General features: G+C 45.6%; 1 protein-coding gene and 1 pseudogene across 2 annotated transcripts in view; both read left to right on the plus strand.

Moving 5' to 3' along the window:
• Positions 1–13,744, plus strand: part of LOC144612120 (zinc-binding protein A33-like) — a 36,393-nt gene extending 22,649 nt beyond the window's left edge. The window contains exons 4-7 of the mRNA XM_078431677.1: positions 3,270–3,365; positions 7,007–7,240; positions 8,575–8,668; positions 13,719–13,744. Coding sequence (XP_078287803.1) covers positions 3,270–3,365; positions 7,007–7,240; positions 8,575–8,668; positions 13,719–13,744 — 450 coding nt within the window. The remainder of the gene's footprint in view (positions 1–3,269; positions 3,366–7,006; positions 7,241–8,574; positions 8,669–13,718) is intronic.
• The window catches only part of LOC144612234 (E3 ubiquitin-protein ligase TRIM39 pseudogene), a 69,394-nt pseudogene extending 50,375 nt beyond the window's left edge, over positions 1–19,019 (plus strand). Inside the window, exon 3 of the transcript XR_013549643.1 lies at positions 18,080–19,019. The product of XR_013549643.1 is annotated as an E3 ubiquitin-protein ligase TRIM39 pseudogene (transcript). The remainder of the gene's footprint in view (positions 1–18,079) is intronic.
• The last annotated feature ends 2,283 nt before the right edge of the window (positions 19,020–21,302 follow it).

The raw sequence follows: 21,302 nt of genomic DNA on the forward strand, positions 1-21,302 counted from the left end.
AAAAACAGAAAGCCTTGGCGGCAGTATGGGGTATTTGGAAAGAGAAGGCTTAATATTTCTGAGGTACTGTGGAGCAGCGGGAAGAGCCGCTGCCACAAGGCCAGGGAACCGGGTTCGATCCTGACCTCAGCTGCTGACTGTTCTAAGTTTGCACGTTCTCCTTGTGGCCTCGTGGATTCCCTCCGGGTGTTCTGGTTTCCTCCCACAATCAAAGGACATGCCGGTTTGTATGTTTATTGACCTTCTGTAAAAGCCCCAAGTGTGTGGGGAGTAGATGGGAAATTGGGACAACAGAGAATAAGTGTGAATTGATGACAGACACAAAAAGCTGCAGGAATTCAATGGGTCTGACAGCATCTCTCTAGAAAAGGAGTGAATTGGTGATCGATGGGCTTGTTTCCATGCTGTATGTCTAAAGTAAAGTAAGGTCCACTGTAAACTTCTCTTTCGTCAGAAAAATAACCTCCAACTACCACTCAACAGAGAAAACAAGGCACAGATCAGTGCAGCACAAGAACAGACCCTTCAACACCTAATGACCAGCTGATGGAAAGACCGTTCAGAAGCCCGATAACAGAGTGGAGGAGGCTGCCCCTGAGACTGGCAGTGCGCCCTTCCAAGGTTCTGTACCTTCTGTGCAACAAGAGCAGGGAGAAAAGGGAATGGCCGGGGTGGGACGTATTTGATTATGTTGTCTGCTTCTCCGAGACAGAAATAAGTGCAGATGGAGTCTGGTCAGGGCTTCATCCACAATTCTCTGAAATTTCTCGCGCTCTTTTCCCAAACCAAGCTGTGACGCAAACAGACAGTGCGCATTTTATGGTGAATCTTGGAGGTTTGTCAGAGTAATAGAATGAAAGAGTGAGACAGCAGCCAACATGTTCCAGCTACACTAGTCCCAGCTTTTGGTCCATATCCCTCCAAACCTGGCACATCCATGTACCTGTCTAACTGCTCCTTAAATGATGGGATAGTCCCTGCCTCAACCACATCCTCTGGCAGTTTGTTCCACAAATCCACCACTCATTGTGCCAAAAAGTTACCGCTCAGGTTCTTATTAAATCTTTTCCCCTTCACCTTAAACCTAAGTCGTCTGGTCCTCGAATCACCTACTCTGGGCAAGAGACTCTGTTCACCCAATCTATTCCTCTCATGACCTTATACAGCTCTATAAGGTTACCCTTCATCCTCCTGCACTCCAAGGAATAGAGTCCCAACCTACTCAATCTCTGCCTATAGCTCAGACTGTCTTGTCCTGACCACATGTTTGGCGACATGCCGAATTGCCTCAGTCCACTGATGAAGTACAGGTGTCGGTGTGGCGTCTTGGCTGTGTCTGCAGTGTGGTTGGTCCGCCATAGATCGTTGATGATATTTACGCCAAGGAGACTGACGCCCTTCGCCATTTCCACTTCAGCGTGTTTGATGCTGACATGGGCTTGTCCTCCACTGCGCCTGCTGGTGGAGTGCCTGCCCCAATCAGGCTTCCATTGCTTCAGACGCTCATGGGAAGTCAACAAACCTGAGCGTTGTGCAATTCTAAACATCCCCATCTGTGATGAACGGCGGTTTATCGACAATGCAACGTCCTGTTATTGAAATAATGAGTGCGCATAATCAGAGGGAAAGAGGGTTTACGAGGATGTTGCCAGGACTCAAGGGCCCGAGCTATCAGGAGAGGTTGAGCAGGCTGGAACTCTCTACCTTGGTGCGCAGGAGGATGAGGGATGACCTTAGAGAGGACTAAAAAACCACGAGAGGAACAGATCGGGAAGATGTACCGTCTCTTGCCAAGAGTAGAGGAATCGAGAACCAGAGGACATAAGTTTAAGGTGAGGGTGGAAAGATTTAATAGGAACCTGAGGGGTAACACAATATGGGTGGCGGGTATATGGAACGAGCTGCTGCAGGAGGTAGTTGGGCAGAGACTATCACAACGTTTACGAAGTAGTTGTACAGATACATGAATAGGGCAGGTTTGGAGGGATATGGGCCAAACGCGGGCACTGCAGGTCGGTCCAAGAACCTAATGGTTGTGGGGGAGGAGCTGGGAATGTGAGCTGTAATGAACCTGTCGGTTTAGTTGATGGCCACAAAGAACTAGATCAGTCCCTTCAGCCCAGATCAGACTATGCAATGCCACCACTCCAGCAGCACGTTCCAGGCACCCACCACCCTGTGTGATAAAACATGACCCTTGAAATTTGCCCCCACTGTGCAAAAATCAGAGCCGAGAGGGAAGGGGGGGCGGCGCGGGGGCGCCTGCTGCATCGTCCGGCGGGACCTGGTTCACCGCTGCGGGGAAATATAGACAGTTCCATAAACATCCCGCAACTTTGTCGGCCCCAGAATCGTGGCGACTCTCTCTGCACTGCCTGGGGGAGGTCTGTATTTTACCGGATTGCAAGCAAAAGCAAAGCATTTCACTGTCCCTTGGTTCATGTGACAATAGAATATATTTGGCTCATTGAGTTGAATTCAAGTTTGCACATGAGACTGTTAAATGAAATAACAGTGTTTGCTGTGGATATAATATCATTGTGCAGCCTAATATAATGAACAATTCACGATGGGAAACACTGATGTATTTAGTTTAAGGGAATGAAATTTACAGGCAGCTTGTATCAAATAGCATCCACTTACTGGTCAGGGCTGTGATTGACGGGGCTGAGCTCCGCCTCCCCTCAGCCGTGCCCCGATACTGCAAGGATTCAGCAGCTGCGCCAAAGAATTTGAACCAGGAAGTGGCGGAGTTACAATGGCTGCGAAAGACCAGGTCGAGAGTTTAGCGGAGGAGTTAGTTTGTCCCATCTGCCTGGAATTCTTCACCGATCCGGTTACACTGGAGTGCGGGCACAACTTCTGCCGATCCTGTATCACACAGAGTTGGGACAGGGAGGAGAGAAACTCCTGCCCGGAATGTAGAGAGGAGTTTACAGACCGCACCCTCAGGGTGAATCGGGCCTTAGTTAGACTGGCTGAGAAAGCTCGAACACTGAGCCTGAATCGGGAAATAATTCCAGAGAAGGAAAGTAAACTTCACTGCGAGGAACATCAGGAAGAACTGAAGCTGTTTTGTGAAACTGATAAGAAGCTGATGTGTGTGATTTGTGCAGCTGGGCGGGAACACAAGTATCACAGCTTCATGCCGGTTAAAGAAGCTGTTGAAAACCACAAGGTAAAAGCAAACCGATTTTAATCGCATCATTGTTTAATTCCATTTTTACTGTTCAACCATTTAATTTTCTGATTCCCAAACACAATTCCAGGATAAGGTGAAATCTTCCATCCAGTCTCTCACAAAATATAAATCAGGGATCCAGCAAATGGAGCAGCGACAGAAAGAGAAGATTTCTGGAGTTCTGGTGAGGCTTTTAAGTTTCGATTTCCTGATCTTGTGCAGGTTTGATCCCTGTGATGTGTGTAATAACAGGGCAGCGCAGTGACACAAGTAGTGCTGCTGTCTCCTAGTTCTGGTGAGCGGGTTCGATCCTGGCCTCGGGCGCTGCCCGTGTGGTTCACGCCTTCTCCCTGTGACCGCGGCGGATTCCTTCCACGTCCCCAACAAAGATACTAGAGGAGCAAAATGAACCACTCCGTCGAAATTGCGTCCACTGAAGTGTAGTACGTAACATAATTTTAGTAAGGAAAACCCACCTCTCGCTGTGTAATCAGTGTTGTGGGGGAACAGTATGTGTGATGATCCCATCAAAGTGCAGAAAATATCTCATCTTTCAACCCACATTTTATTGTTATTTTTATTTTAAAATGTTTTCCCCCTGCTAAATTTCTCTGGTTTTATTTTCTTACTGTTTCTGCCCATGTCCCTCCCATCCTTCCTCCCCAGTCCCCTCTTTTGTGTAGTTTCCCTTGTATTGCTCAAACACACACTCAGCACAAATTTAACTTATATATATATATATATATATGTATAGATATGAATGTGTGTTTGTTTGTTTGTGTGTGAGAGGCAAGATGGAGATAAATAGATCTCAAAGTTCCCTCGTGGATCAGAAGCAACTTTGATTTAAAGCAACGCTCTATTTCTCTTTTCATCTTATTTTACAAATGATGTACATCAACCATAAAGGATTCAACCTTTATGGTATATATATATATATATACATAGATATATGTCTAGTTACTTTCTAGTGATTTCCTCTAATTATTTGTTTAGCAACCTTTTTACTTTCAATCTCTCTCTCTCTCTCTCTCTTTTTCTCTGTACCCAATATATACAAATATATATACAAATATAAAATCAGTCATTCACACACTTCTCAGTGCATGGTTCTCTCTATCATGATCACTGTTCTCTCACATACATTTCATTAGGGCCTTCCCGTACACATTCGCAATCAGTGACATCAAACTTATTTCCAGAAATCCTAATATTGTGAATAAAATAACTATGAACACATATTAAGATATTTATAATAATAATAATAAACATTTATTTTTTATCGCGCTTTTCCAAATGCTCAAAGACGCTTTACAAAAACAGTCAAGACATAAAAACAAACAAACGAATTGTCCTGACGGAGAAGCGGTGAACAAATAGCGCCAGCGTCCTCTCACGTCAGGGTCCGGCAGTAGACAATAAAGAACACAAGACACACAATTACAATTTTAACACAAACAGCCATCACAGTGATTGCTCCAGGCGCACCCTCGCTGTGATGGAAGGCAAAGAAAAGTCTTATCTCCATTTTTCCATTATTTTCATTCTACATTAGTGTAATAAAATGTAATGCATACATACCTACACTTATACAGAAGTGCTAGCTTTAGAGAATAGACAATAGGTGCAGGAGTAGGCTATTCAGCCCTTCGAGCCAGCACCGCCATTCAATGCGATCATGGCTGATCATTCTTAATCAGTACCCCGTTCCTGCCTTCTCCCCATACCCCTTCACTCCGCTATCCTTAAGAGCTCTATCCAGCTCTCTCTTGAAAGCATCCAACGAACTGGCCTCCACTGCCTTCTGAGGCAGAGAATTCCACACCTTCACCACTCTCTGTGATTTTAGACATGAATAATGTACATTACCACCATAGTTTAGTTTTGAATTTAACATATAATTGAGGGGGTCGGTGCAATATAGTGCTAACCCTCAGTTTTGTGAAAAATGAGTTACAGGCATTGACACGATACTTACCCACAATCCTACAACCTGTAAAAAATTCATATTTAAATTTAACCGATAAGTTGGTCAAATAACATAGGCACCTTCTAGGTTTTGTTGTGATTAATGGATTTTTAAAATGTGAATATCTCATAACGATACATTTGTGGGTTAGCAGTATATTGCACCCCCTTCAATTTTACATCATTCAAAAATGAATTTCATAAAACAAGGATAACACCTTTTATTTCTGTCATTCATGGTAAGTTTTACATCATTTTGTGTGCAAGATATACAGGGTTGCACTGTTTCACATATCCTGATTTATACCAGCACTTCACCTTCCCTCCTTTGTCTGAAGAAGGGTCCCAACATGAAACATCACCCATCCTTTTTCTCCAGAGATGCTGCCTGACCCGGTGATTTACTCCACCACTGTGTCTATTTGAATTGGATTCGTGCTCTGTACCACATCAGGCAGCATTGGTGATTTTAGTGGCTGTCAATGATTTTTAACTAATCAATTCACCAATTCAAATTGTCTTGGCTCTAATTATAAAGTTAAATGTCTTTTCGATTATATTGTGGATACAGTCGAGTTCTATTGTTGGCAAATGCCAAATCTCTGCTTCCATGACTTTCTAAAATAAAGCAAAAAGAGATACGGCTCGTGGAGGTGAAAATAAAATTAACAGAGAAAGCAAAGAAGAACAGTTCATTAAATATGATCAATTGGCCTGATACAGATAGAGTGGATCTCTAGTGCAAATATTCAATCAGTAACATCCATATTTTAAAGATCATGAAGCGGCAACTCGTCAAGAAATAGTCATAGGTGTCAACCATCAACTTATCCAAGAAGAAGAACAAAAATAATTGTTTGCAAACATTTTATATACGAACAAATCGCAGAGAGTTGTGAACACAGCCCAGTCTGGCACACAGAATCTGTTTACTAAAATGGCACTGAAATTTACCCATGACCAACTACGGTTTTACATGTCGGGTGGTCTATCTTGCTCCTCTAGTATCTTTGGTGCCCAATACATGCTGGTTCAAAGGTCAATCGGTGACTGTAAATTATTCCTGCGGAGGTGGGTGGTGGGAGGATGAATGAGAATTAATGGGTACGTGAAAAGGAATAGGCAGCAGGGAATTAAAGTCAAAAGGAATAGGAGTAGAATTAGGCCATTTCGCCCATCGCATCTACGCCGCCATTCAATAATGGCTGACCTATCTCTCCCTCCTTGCCCCATTCTCCTGCCTTCTCACCATAATCTCTGAAACCTGTACTAATCAAGAATCTATCTTTGCCATAAAAATATCCATAGCCTTCTGTGGCAAAAAAAATCCACAGATTCACCACCCTCTGACCAAAGAAATTTCTCTTCATCTTCCTAAATTAGCGTCCTTTAATTCTGAGGCTATGACTTTGAGTCCTGGATTCTCCCACTAGTGGAAACATCCTCTCCACAACCACTCTATCCAAGCCTTTCACTATTCTGTATGTTTTAATTAGGTCCCCCTCATTCTCTGAAACCCCAGCGAGTACTGGCCCAGTGCTAACAAACGCTCATCATAGGTTAACCCACTCATTCCTGGGATCATTCTTGTAAACCTCCTCTGGACCCTCTCCAGAGCCAGCACATCTTTCCACAGATATGGTGCCCAAAATTGCTCACAATATTACAAATGCGGCCTTACCAGCGCCTTATCCTCAACATCACATCCCTGCTTTTGTATACAAGCCCTCTTGAATAAATGCTGGCAGAGTTTGCTTTCCTTACTATTGATCTATGGCTTTATTCCTACCACCAAAATGCATGACTCCACACTTTGAGATATTGAGGAAATATTGATCTTCACCTTTCATTTCACAGGAACAGTCACACAACCTTCAGTCTAAGATCAAATCCCAGTTTGCTGAACTGCACCAGATTCTCACTGAGAAAGAGCAGCGAGGACTGGCAGATATCCGGGAGGAAGAGAAGACGATTCTAAATGCAATGGAGAAAAATCTTCGAGAAATTGAAGAGAATTTAAGTTCCATTCAGGAGGAACTCTTTAAGTTGCAGCAGCAGATGGATCAAAAGGACAATGTGGTGTTTCTGAAGGTGAGGGGTGACACTACAGTCTGGCGAAGTGAAAGGGCACAGTCACAAAATGGTGGTGACAATTCAGAAATAAATGCTGCCTTTACCAGTAATTCAGAACTGGGTAAATGTTTCATCTGTTCCAGTTGTAGTTGTTCCCAAACTAATTGGCCTCCCGCATAATCTATGGGATCTCAGGACTGCCTGGCCGTAATGTAGAGAGGTGTTTGTATTTTGTGGAGTTCAGAACTACGATGGGTGATCGTAATCTGATCCCAAGGGCCACGAATGGACAGAGGGCAGTAAATCTCTGGGACTCTCCAACCCAGAGACTTTGAGAGGATTAACCTGTTAGACGTATTTATACCAGAGGAAGATACATTTTTGAAAATTCCGGGAACTGAAATGAAAGGGAATGGGACAAAGTGGAGGAGTTTAGTCCTGGGCGAGATCAGCCATAACCACATGGTGGGGATTAACATTAAAGTCTAGAACGTGGCGCACACAGCAGATTGATCATCTGCATCCAGTTCCCATCAGCAGTGGGCGGTCACCTTGGGGGATTTGCTCGGTTTGTTTTACCCACCTTTGTTCACCATAGAATGACTTCCCATTCTACATCATAGACAGGCCATTCGGCCCATCCTATCCAGTCAAGATTTCTGTTCCACTCAACATCCCTCCCATCTACTCACCACACCCGGCAACAATACCCCGAATTCCAGGAGTGCTCATGTGTTTATCCCGTTCGCCCTTAAATTTGTCTCTGCTGTTGGCTTCAGTCCCTCCAATGCAAGTGAGGTCCATGTTCTCATGACTGCATTCCTTTCAGTATTTGTTGAAAACCACGTTACATTTCAGCTTTGATATTTGCTCTCCCATCGATTAGAGATATTATTTCATTCTCACCCACTTAAATCCTCTCTCATCATTCCTGACATCTTCTCCTGATAAAATCCCAAGACCTGCCCAATCTTTGCATTGAGTTCCATCCTCTCAGTTATGGCGTCATTCTCATGAACATTCCTTGTGCTTTTCCCCATCGTTCTACGTCTCCACGGCAATATCCACTTTCTATCTGCATGACAGCGGCGATAGGAGGTGGGAAATGGGAATTATCAGAGGGTTGTAAAAATGTGGACAAATTCCCGCTGTCGGGATGAGGACGGTCCATCTCAGTCAATTGAGATTTGTGTTTTATTTCTTTCAGGAGGAAGCTGGTCGCAAGCGAAGGTAGGACATGCTCTTGACGGAAACATTGTAAGGTTTTGTTGAACAGCCCAATATATTTCCAACGATCAGTTTATAACCAGCTGTTAAATATTTGCAGAGTTGGTGATGAAGCCAAACCACAGTCGGTGGTAGATGGTAACTTGCTGATTGAAAAGTTTGAAACTCCATTTTTGTACAACACGGTATTGGCAGAAGCATCTGATGCCATCAAGCAAGGTAAAGCTTATACCTTTTCCATTGTTCTTGTTTCTGACATCTTTAAGTAATGTGTAGATGCAAACATTAATGGTATTTTGGACTGAAGGGATATTGAAGATTTGATCTACCACCAAACACAGCTGCAGAAAAGCATCACAGAGTCAGAGAGCTGTGTCACACAGAAACAGGCCCTTTGACTCGACACGACCATGCCAACCAAGTTGCCCAACCGAGCTTGTCCCACTTGCCTGAGTCTGACACATATTCTTCCAAGTCTTTCTGATCCACGTATCCACCAAACTGTCTGTAAATGTTCGTCATTGTACCTCCCTCCACCATTTCCTCTGTCAGTTCGTTCCGTACTTACACAACGCATTGACTGAAAAACCTGCTTCTTTTTACTGTTTTCACTCTCACCTTGAACTGATGCACTCGAGGTTTAGACTCTCCTACCTTGGGTAAAATACTATGGCTATTCACCTCATCTGTGCAACTTATATAGATCTTATACACAACTGTTAAAGCACCCTGATGGGCTCCAAAGACAAATGTCCCTGCCTGTCCAACGTCTCCCTTCAGACCTGATGAAATTGTCGTAGATCCTTTTGCACCCTCTCCAATTTACACACAACCTCATTGTGTCAAATGCTGTATTTAATATCCTGACCTATGAAAGCATGAGCGACAAACACATTCTTCACCTCCCTGCCTGTCACCGTTGCATCTTCCATGGCACTATGTACCTGCACCCCGACATCTCTCCATTCTATAAAGCTCCCCGTTTACTGTGTATGTCCTGCCCTGGTTTGTCTCAGCAAAGTGCATCGCCTCACCTTCACATGAATAAATCCCACCTGCCGTTCCTGAGCCCATTGGCCCAGTTCACAGGGATCCCATTTACTCTCAGGCAACATTCTTCACTCTCCACAATGTCACCAATTTTACTTCCATCTGCAAACTGACTAACCTTGCAACCTACATACACACACAATCGTGTATATCAATAAGGAACAACAGTGGGCTCTTTTTCCAGTCTGAAAAACAACCCTCTACCATCATCCTCTGTCTGCGGCCTTCAGGCAATGTTGTGTTCCATCGGCTAGTTCACCCCGGATTCAATAGACAATAGGTGCAGGAGTAGGCCATTCAGCCCTTCGAGCCAGCCCCCGCCATTCAATGCGATCATGGCTGATCACTCTCAATCAGTACCCCGTTCCTGCCTTCTCCCCATACCCCCTCACTCCGCTATCCTTAAGAGCTCTATCCAGCTCTCTCTTGAAAGCATCCAACGAACTGGCCTCCACTGCCTTCTGAGGCAGAGAATTCCACACTTTCACCACCCTCTGACTGAAAAAGTTCTTCCTCATCTCCGTTCTAAATGGCCTACCCCTTATTCTTAAACTGTGGCCCCTTGTTCTGGACTCCCCCAACATTGGGAACATGTTATCTGCCTCTAATGTGTCCAATCCCCTAATTATCTTATATGTTTCAATATATACAATTCCAGTGTATACAAGCCCAATCGCTCCAGCCTTTCAACATACGACAGTCCCGCCATTCCGGGAATTAATCTAGTGAACCTACGCTGCACGCCCTCCATGGCAAGAATATCCTTCCTCAAATTTGGAGACCAAAACTGCACACAGTACTCCAGGTGCGGTACAACTGTAGAAGGACCTCTTTGCTCCTATACTCAACTCCTCTTGTTACGAAGGCCAACATTCCATTGGCTTTCTTCACTGCCTGCTGTACCTGCATGCTTCCTTTCATTGACTGATGCACTAGGACACCCAGATCTCGTTGTACTCCCCCTCATCCTAACTTGACACCATTCAGATAATAATCTGCCTTTCTATTCTTACTTCCAAAGTGAATAACCTCACACTTATCTACATTAAACTGCATCTCCCATGTATCCGCCCACTCACACAACCTGTCCAAGTCACCCTGCAGCCTTATTGCATCTTCCTCACAATTCACACTACCCCCCAACTTAGTATCATCTGCAAATTTGCTAATGGTACTTTTAATCCCTTCGTCTAAGTCATTAATGTATATCGTAAATAGCTGGGGTCCCAGCACCGAACCTTGCGGTACCCCACTGGTCACTGCCTGCCATTCCGAAAGGGACCCATTTATCCCCACTCTTTGTTTTCTGTCTGTCAACCAATTTTCTATCCATGTCAGTACCCTACCCCCAATACCATGTGCCCTAATTTTGCCCACTAATCTCCTATGTGGTACTTTGTCGAAGGCTTTCTGAAAGTCGAGGTACACCACATCCACTGACTCTCCCTTGTCAATTTTCCTAGTTACATCCTCAAAAAATTCCAGTAGATTTGTCAAGCATGATTTCCCCTTCGTAAATCCATGCTGACTCGGAATGATCCCGTTACTGCTATCCAAATGCTCAGCAATTTCGTCTTTTATAATTGACTCCAGCATCTTCCCCACCACTGATGTCAGACTAACTGCTCTATAATTACCCGTTTTCTCTCTCCCTCCTTTCTTAAAAAGTGGGATAACATTTGCTATCCTCCAATCCACAGGAACTGATCCTGAATCTATAGGACATTGAAAAATGATCTCCAATGCTTCCACTATTTCTAGAGCCACCTCCTTAAGTACTCTGGGATGCAGACCATCAGGCCCTGGGGATTTATCAGCCTTCAGTCCCATCAGTCTACCCAAAACCATTTCCTGCCTAATGTGGATTTCCTTCAGTTCCTCCATCACCCTAGGTTCTCCGGCCCCTAGAACATTTGGGAGATTGTGTGTATCTTCCTCAGTGAAGACAGATCCAAAGTAACGGTTTAACTCGTCTGCCATTTCTTTGTTCCCCATAATAAATTCCCCTGCTTCTGTCTTCAAGGGACCCACATTTGCCTTGACTATTTTTTTCCTCTTCACGTACCTAAAAAAACTTTTGCTATCCTCCTTTATATTATTGGCTAGTTTACCCTCGTACCTCATCTTTTCTCCCCGTATTGCCTTTTTAGTTAACTTTTGTTGCTCTTTAAAAGAGTCCCAATCCTCTGTCTTCCCACTCTTCTTTGCTATGTTATACTTCCTCTCCTTAATTTTTATGCTGTCCCTGACTTCCCTTGTCAGCCACAGGTGTCTCTTACTCCCCTTAGAGTCTTTCCACCTCTTTGGAATAAATTGATCCTGCAACCTCTGCATTATTCCCAGGAATACCTGCCATTTCTGTTCTACCGTCTTCCCTGCTAGGGCCTCCTTCCAATCAATTTTGGCCAGCTCCTGCCTCATGCCTCTGTAATCCCCTTTGCTATACTGTAATACCGACACTTCCGAATTTCCCTTCTGCCTTTCCATTTGCAGAGTAAAACTTATCATGTTGTAATCACTGCCTCCTAATGGCTCTTTTACCTCTAGTCCCCTTATCAGATCAGGATCATTACACAACACTAAATCCAGAATTGCCTTCTCCCTGGTAGGCTCCAGTACAAGCTGTTCTAAGAATCCATCCCGAAGGCACTCTACAAACTCTCTTTCCTGGGGTCCATTTCCAACCTGATTTTCCCAGTCTACCTGCATGTTGAAATCTCCCATAACCACCGTAGCATTACATTTTTGACATGCCAATTTTATCTCCTGATTCAACTTGCACCCTATGTCGAGGCTACTGTTTGGGGGCCTATAGATAACTCCCATTAGGGTCTTTTTACCCTTACAATTTCTCATTTCTATCCATACTGATTCAACATCTCCTGATTCTATGTCACCCCTTGCAAGGGAAATGAATATCATTCCTTACCATCAGAGCAACCCCACCCCCTCTGCCCACCTGTCTGTCTTTTCTATACGTTGTGTACCCCTGAATATTCAGTTCCCAGCCCTGGTCCTCTTGTAGCCATGTCTCAGTGATCCCTACAACATCATACTTGCCCATGACTAACTGAGCTTCAAGCTCATCCACTTTATTTTTTATACTACGCGCATTTAAGTACAACACTTTAACTTCTGTATTTACCTCCCCTCTCACATCGTTCACAATTGGCCCTGCCCTTAATTTCTTTTCCCCTCTAGAACTTCTGTTCCCATTTTTCCGAGAGTCTTTTGCAATATCTCCTGTATTCCCTTTTACCTCATCTTCATGTTCACAATTTGTTAACCCCTCCCCCCCACTACTTAGTTTAAAGCCACAGATCCAACCTTCCAGAGCGGCCTCCCATGCGGTGTGTAAAAGTTGCATCTCTCGGAGGGCAGTGAATATCTGGCATGTTGTGCCCAGGGTGGTGGTAAAAAGCTGAGATGTTGGATACGTGCAATTTGGCTACAAATAAATATTTGATAGATCGAAAATATAAGATGATGGGGAACTCACACGGAAGAGGAATTGGTGCCAGCTTAGATCAGCCATGATCACATTGAATGGAGGGGCAAGCCTGAGGAGTGGATCCTAATCCTGCTCCTGTTTTCTTGTGTTCCTTTCCTCCTGTGTACCGATAAATTGACAGACTTGACACAGAGGGAATGCAGCAAAGATTAACAATACCTAGGACAATGTGTTTGCTGTGTGGGGTGAGATTGAGTAGACTAGGCCTGTGTACTTGAGTGTTTGGGTGTATTAGAGGGGATCTCAGTGAAACACAGAGTTCTTACAGGGCTCAGTGGGCTGGATGCAGGGAGGATGGTTCCCCTGTCAGAGGGGTCTGGAGATGCGGGCACTCTCTCAGAATGTGGGCTGCACCGTGTAGCACAGAGATAAGGAGACATTACTGCATGCAGAGGCTGGGGAACGACCGTGCACCGGTGGCTGTGGAGACTCAGTCATTCAGTGCTCTTGGAGCTGAGAGCCATTGTTGTACATTACAGAGTCTGGCCCTTCGGCCCATCGTGTCCATGACCGTCTTTTCCCCAGCTATACGAATTGATTTGCCCACATTCCATCGGCATTCTTCTGCACCTCACCTATTTAAGTACCTCCAATATATTGATGATATCTCACTCCACCACCTCCTCTGCAGCATGTTCCAGATATCACCCACTCTCAGTGTAAATCTATGTACTAAACCTCTCGTTTGTTTGTTTGTTCTGGAACTAGAGCGAAAATGGTACACGATAGCATGACGATTTTAAGCCCACCTTACTCACCGTCATCCCTTTGGTGCTAATGGAAGAAGTTTCATTGAAATCGGTGTTATATTTTTTAAGTTATTCCACATTTTAAAGTTTAAATCTATCTCCTAGGGAGGTAGGGTACAGGGAGGGAGAGAGGGGGGAGAGTGAGGGAGGGAGGGGGGGGGGGGAGAGGGTGCTGTACCAATGCAGAAGAGGTTTGGCCCAACGTGTCCACTTGGTCTAGTAAAACCTAAATCTCAGATATACTTTAAAATTCTTTTCTCTCAATATAAACCTGCACTCTCGTGATTTGATATCCCTGCAAGCGAATAAGGTTTAGATAATTACCCTGCATCCTGCTGCAGACTTTGACAACCTTCCCCACGATCCATAATTTTTGCTTCCTCCCCAAACTTACTAATCACACCTCCCACATTCACATCCAAGCTATGATCATATAACATCAACAGCAAAGGTTGCAGCGCCGATCTCTGCTGTGTTTGCCTGACCGTAGCAGCTGGAACAGTCCGTTGCTGGGGTGGTAGGGGTCCCTCATAATCTTACTTGCTCTCGATCTACACCTCCTGATGTATAGGTCCTGCAGGGGAGCGAGTGTAGTTCCCATGATGCGTTCTGCCGAACGCACTACTCTCTGCAGGGCCTTCCTGTCCTGGGCAGAGCTGTTCCCAAACCAGACTGTAATGTTACCGGACAGGATGATCTCTACAGCCCCAGAGTAGAAGCACTGAAGGATCCTCAGAGACACTCTGAATTTCCTCAGCTCTCTCAGGTGGTAAAGGCGCTGCTTTGCCTTACCCACCAGTGCTGCAACGTGCGTTGCCCATGTCAGATCCTCTGTGATGTGGACTCCCAAGTATTTAAAAGTGCTCACCCTATCCACAGTAGACCCATTTATCTCCAGTGGCGTGTACGTCCTTGGATGTTGAGCCCTTCTAAAGTCCATAATCAGCTCCTTAGTTTTAGTGACATTCAAGAGGAGGCTATTGTTCCGACACCAGAGTGCCAGATCAGCCACCTCCTCCCGGTAGGCCTTCTCATCATTGTCGGAGATCCGGCCAACCACCACAGTGTCATCAGCAAACTTGATGATGGAGTTTGAGCTGAACCTGGCCCCACAGTCATGTGTGTACAGGGAGTACAGTAGGGGGCTAAGGACACAACCCTGGGGGGATCCTATGTTCAGGGTGAGGGAGCTAGATGTGTGTTCCCCCATCCTGACCACTTGGGGCCTGGCGGTGAGAAAGTCCAGGACCCAGGCACACAGAGGGGTGCTAAGCCCCAGTTCCAGCAGCTTCTCAACCAATCTGCTGGGTCCAGTAAAACCTAAATCTCAGATATACTTTAAAATTCTTTGCTCTCAATATAAACATGCACTCTCGAGATTTGATATCCCTGCATGCGAATAAGGTTTAGATAATTACCCTGCATCCTGCTGCAGACTTGGACAACCTTCCCCACTATCCCGATCTACCTTCCAAAAAAGTTTTTTTTAAAAATTGATTCAATTGTTACTAATTTTATTTGGGACTACAAGACTCATAGAATAAATAAAAGACACATGTGTAAGTCTAAAATTAATGGAGGAATTGCTTTACCTAACTTTTTATTTTATTATTGGGCAGTTAATATTAAAAATATAACCTGCTGGTTGGATGATTCTGATCAACAATCGGATTGGTTAAAGATGGAGAAAGAGGATTGTTTACCATTTGATATTGGTGCGATCCTCTTAGCTCCAATAAATTTAAATAAAAAAACATATGGAGGTAATCCCATTATACATAGTGTTATCCGTACCTGGAAACAATTAAAGCTTACGTTAAAATTGAGTAAATTATCTGTTTTCCTTCCTATTGCGAATAATCCTTCTTTTAAACCGTCTGTCTTAGATAGAGGCTTTGCTCAATGGAAAAGTTATGGAATCAAAAGGGTGGGAGATCTTTATCATAAGGGAACTTTTCTTTCGTTTCAGGAGTTACAGCAGAAGTACGGATTACATGTTAATAATTATTTTAGATATTTACAACTTAGAGATTATGTAAAATCACACATGCAAGAATATAAGTTTAGAGGTCCAGAAATACTTGATGTATGCCTGAATCGACATTATAACTCAAATAAATTAATATCTTTTATTTACAATATTCTCCTTGACATTGACATTCCGTCATCAGAATCTTATAGACGAGCATGGGAGGACGAATTGAATCAAGTTATAATGCAAGATATATGGGATGAAAGTTTACAACATATACATCAATGTTCATTGAATACTAGACATTCCTTAATACAATTTAAAATAATACATAGATTACATTATTCGAAGACGAAATTAAATAGGATTTTTCCTAGTATCTCTCCTATGTGTGATAAATGTCAATTTCAAGAAGCTAATTTAACTCATATTTTCGTAACTTGTATAAAAATGCAAAACTTCTGGTTGGAGATTTTAAAAATAGTTTCTAAAGTTATTAATAAAAAATTAGATATGGACCCAAAATTAATTATATTAGGATTATCAGAACATACTACAAATTTTACAGTAAGTCAGGTACATTTTCTTGATTACAGTCTAATAACTGCGAAAAAACTAATACTTAAATTTTGGAAAAAACCAATAACCCCCACAATTAAAATGTGGACTATGGAAATGACAGAGACCCTGCATTTGGAAAAAATAAGGTTTGCCTTAATCGACAAACCTGAGTTATTCTTAAAAATATGGTCTCCATTTATTGAATTTTTAGAAAAGTAAATGGGTTTGGCACAGGACTAAAATAAAAAAAATAAAAAAATTTAAATAAAAAGTTGAAACTTGAGTTGTGGGCTGGATGTACAGCTGTGGTTTTTGTCTCCCGGATCTACTCCCGTTAATTTTTATTGTTAGATCTTTTTTTATTGTTCCGACACCAGAGTGCCAGATCAGCCACCTCCTCCCGGTAGGCCTTCTCATCATTGTCGGAGATCCAGCCAACCACCACAGTGTCATCAGCAAACTTGATGATGGAGTTTGAGCTGAACCTGGCCCCACATTCATGTGTGTACAGGGAGTACAGTAGGGGGCTAAGGACACAACCCTGGGGGGATCCTATGTTCAGGGTGAGGGAGCTAGATGTGTGTTCCCCCATCCTGACCACTTGGGGCCTGGCGGTGAGAAAGTCCAGGACCCAGGCACACAGAGGGGTGCTAAGCCCCAGTTCCAGCAGCTTCTCAACCAATCTGCTGGGTCCAGTAAAACCTAAATCTCAGATATACTTTAAAATTCTTTGCTCTCAATATAAACATGCACTCTCGAGATTTGATATCCCTGCATGGAGAATAAGGTTTAGATAATTACCCTGCATTCTGCTGCAGACTTTGACAACCTTCCCCACTATCCACAATTTTCGCTTCCTCCCCAAACTTACTAATTACACCTCCCACATTCACATCCAAGCCATGATCATATAACATAAACAGCAAAGGTTGCAGCACCGATCTCTGCTACAGACCACCAGCCACAGACCTCCAAGCAGAAAAATCATCCTTCTACCGATACCTTCTACCTCCAACCACCAAGCCACTTGTGGATCCATTTCACCAGCTCGCCTTGGATCCCACCTGCCTTCGCTTTCTGCACCAGCCTTGCACGCGGAACATTGTCAAGTCCCTCAGTGAAGTTCATATATTGTTTTACAATGAGATCGGTGTGTTAGTTGTACACACCCATCAAATCCACCCGTGAATCCGCTCTCTGTCAACGACCCCACAACCACAAGTCTCCACCCATTCTGTCCAACACCCGATCATTCAACCTCTGCTTCCTTCCACGGTCCAAGCCACCCCTCCCTCTCTCTCACCCTCCACTCATAGAGACAGGGGGCAGGTCATCTGGCCCCTCGTGTCTGCCCCCTTTCACTGTGATCATGACGACCCCACCACCCACCTCTACCTCCTCTTTAACAACCTCAAATTACCGCTAACCTCAATATCCTCCTGCTCCGATCTGCCTCCATATCTGAATAACCCGCTTCGTTTCTCCTTCACCACCGCAATCTCCCAATCCTCCTCACTCTCCGCACCCGTCCTCCCCGCCCACCCTCCCCCACCTCACGAAATTCCCCTCGCCGTCCTCGGATTAAAATCTCCGGGGGGGAGATGTCTGTTGTCCCCCCGATGTGGTTGTGGGTGAAACCCCGGGCGGGGGGGGTTTCAGTTGTCCGCCCGCCTGTGCCTGAGGCCGAGCGGCCTCTCCCCCCGGTCCCGGGGCCGCGCTGCCCGAGTCTCCCCCCGACCCCCCCCCCCCCCCCCGGGGACTCTCTGATTCTCTGCTTCTCCCCCCAGTCTCCGTCACCCTGGATGTGGAAACAGCGCATGCGCTGCTCGAGGTGTCTGAGGATCGGAAGAGGGTGAGATGGACCGGGCCCCTGAGGATTCTCCCTGACACCGGGAAGAGGTTTACAGACTGGGCGTGTGTGCTGGGATCGGAGGGGTTCACATCGGGGAGACATTACTGGGAGGTGGAGGTGGCGGGGAGTGAGGGCTGGAGTCTGGGAGTCGCCGCAGAGTCTGTGGAGAGGAAGGGATGGGTCACACTGACCCCGGAGACTGGAGTCTGGATCATCAGGCGGCGGGGTGACCAGTTTGTTGCATTCACCTCCCCTCCATCCCCTCTCCCCGCCCGTCCCATCCCCGGGAGGGTGGGAGTTTATCTCAGTTACGAGTCCGGGACAGTTTCATTTTACGACGCGGGCACCAAGTCCCATCTCCACACCTTCACTGGGAATAAATTCACGGAGAAACTTTATCCTTTCTTCTGGCCTTGGGATGTAGGCCACTGGCTGAGAATCTGCTCCGGTTCCGCTCCGGGTGTGTAAAAGGGTCGGGTCCCGGGACCGGCGTCAGGAGCGGGGCTCAGGGGCTGTGGGGCAGAAACCCGGTGGACAACAGGTCGGCGCTGAACGGCTCCCATTTAATCCCCAAACTGCAACACGACCTCCCAACTTCCATCCTCAATACTCTGACTGATGAAGGCCAATGTGGCAAAAGCCTTTTTGACCGCCTTATCCACCTGCGACTCGACCTTCAAGGAACCATGCCCCTGAACTCCTAGATCCCTCTGCTCTACAACACTCCCCAGAGGACCACCGTTCACCGTGTGGGTCCTGCCCTTGTTCCACATCACAAAATGCAACACCTCATTACAACATCGCGGGCTCCAGTCTGCGACCCGCCGGCGCGCACATCACCCGCTGTGGCTCCGCTCACCTTTGTAACTCTTCACCTTTAACTTGACCTTTAATAAAGTCTTTAAAAAAATAACCCGCGTTTGAGTTCTCTCCGCGTCCCCGCGTCACGGTACAGAGATCTTTTCAAACAGCAGACGCGAGGATCCGTGGATACTGGTTTTACAAAAGGAAAAAGACACAGAGTGCTGGAGTAACTCAGTGGGTCAGGCAGCATCTGTGGAGAACATGGATAGGTGACGTTTCACAGAGTGCTGGAGTAACTCAGCGGGTCAGGCAGCATCTGTGGAGAACATGGATAGGTGACGTTTCGGGTCGGGACGCATCTTCAGACTGAAAGGTGTGGGGTCTTCACTAAGGAAGATACAAGCAGATGTTCTAGTGGCCAGAGATCCTAGAGTGACAGAGGAACTGGAGGAAATCCACATTAGGCAGGAAAAAGTTTTGGGTAAACTGATGGGAGTGAAGGCTGATAAATCCCCAGGGCCTGATGTGGACGCATTAGTGATTATTTTCCAATGTTCTATAGATCCTGTGGATTGGAGGGTAGCTAATGTTATCCCACTTTTCAAGAAAGGAGGGAGAGAGAAAATGGGAAATTATAGACCAGTTAGTCTGACATCAGCGGTGGGGAAGATGCTGGAGTGAATTATAAAAGACGAAATTGCGGAGCATTTGGATCGCAGTAACAGGATCGTTCCGAGTCAGCGTGGATTTACGAAGGGGAAATCGTGCTTGGCTAATCTACTGGATTTTTTTTCTACGTGTGTTTGTTTGTTTGTGCGTATGTGTGACTGGGGGATTGTGGGAGGGGACGGTGCGGAGGGAGGGTGTGTGTCAATGTTAACTTTCTCTCTCTCTCTCTCTCTCTCTCTCTCTCTCTGAGAATCTGCTCCGGTTCCGCTTCGGGTGTGTAAAAGAGTCGGGTCCCGGGACCGGCGTCAGGAACGGGGCTCGGGGGCTGTGGGGCAGAAACCCGGTGGACAACAGGTCGGCGCTGAACGGCTCCTATTTAATCCCCAAATTCCTCGTCGTGAAAAACCCCAGTGACCGCGGAAATAAAACCTGGGTGGATGTAAATGTGGGAAGAGAGAAATAAACAGCAAGTGCAATCAGAGCTGTCGATCCGTTCATTTTAACGCGTTAACCGCGCCCGTCATCGGAACAGAAACGCTTTTGTGAAAATATAAAGATTGCTATTGAGGGCTTGCAGCCGTAGGTTCACTAGGTTGATTCCCGGAATGGCGGGACTGTCGTATGTTGAAAGGCTGGAGCAATTAGGCTTGTATATACTGGAATTTAGAAGGATGAGGGGGGATCTTATTGAAGCATATAAGATAATTAGGGGATTGGACACATTAGAGGCAGGAAACATGTTCCCAATGTTGGGGGAGTCCAGAACAAGGGGTCACAGTTTAAGAATAAGGGGTAGGCCATTTAGAACGGAGACGAGGAAGAACTTTTTCAGTCAGAGAGTGGTGAAGGTGTGGAATTCTCTGCCTCAGAAGGCAGTGGAGGCCAGTTCGTTGGATGCTTTCAAGAGAGAGCTGGATAGAGTTCTTAAGGATAGCGGAGTGAGGGGGTATGGGGAGAAGGCAGGAACTGGGTACTGATTGAGAGTGATCAGCCATGATCGCATTGAATGGCGGTGCTGGCTCGAAGGGCTGAATGGCCTACTCCTGCACCTATTGTCTATTGTCTATTGAAACAATCTCCCTTCCCGCGGACTCCGCGGGTTCAGCAGCAGCCGCGGGCGGTGGGCCCTAAACTCGCCCCGAGTCACAACGCGGCACCAGCGGTGTTGGTGTGGACTTCAACAGCGGCGTAAAGGCGAGTATGGGGGGGGGGGGGGGGCAGGTGGAGACAGGAGGGGGGAATGACATCGGAAATTGTCTGAAGTGAGAGAAGGCAAAGTGAATATTGGAAATGGTAGATACAAGAAATCTGTTGAAATATAATGGGGGTGCGGGGAAAAAATCAGCAAAGTGCTGGAGGAACTCAGCGGGCCAGGCAGCATCTGTGGATGGAAATGTACAGAACACGCTTTAGGGTCGGGACCCTTGTTTGGTCTGAAGGAGGATTTCCAAGAGCTACAGGTCTGTTATATCAGAGTGAATTAATTGGTGTTGATGTCGTTCGGAAGAGGGCGGGAAAGGTTTGACTCGGGACGTGTAAATAGGAGAGAGGAACGAAATCGGAAATTACTGGAAGGCAGAAGAATAAAGCTGAATGTTGGGAGTGGGAGATACAATGGGTCTCTCGGTGTTGATGGCCATGTAGAACTAGAACAGTCTCTTCGGCCCACATAGGACGTGGAACAG

This window comes from Rhinoraja longicauda, chromosome 43 (assembly GCF_053455715.1).
Source record: "Rhinoraja longicauda isolate Sanriku21f chromosome 43, sRhiLon1.1, whole genome shotgun sequence".
NCBI lineage: Eukaryota > Metazoa > Chordata > Chondrichthyes > Rajiformes > Arhynchobatidae > Rhinoraja > Rhinoraja longicauda.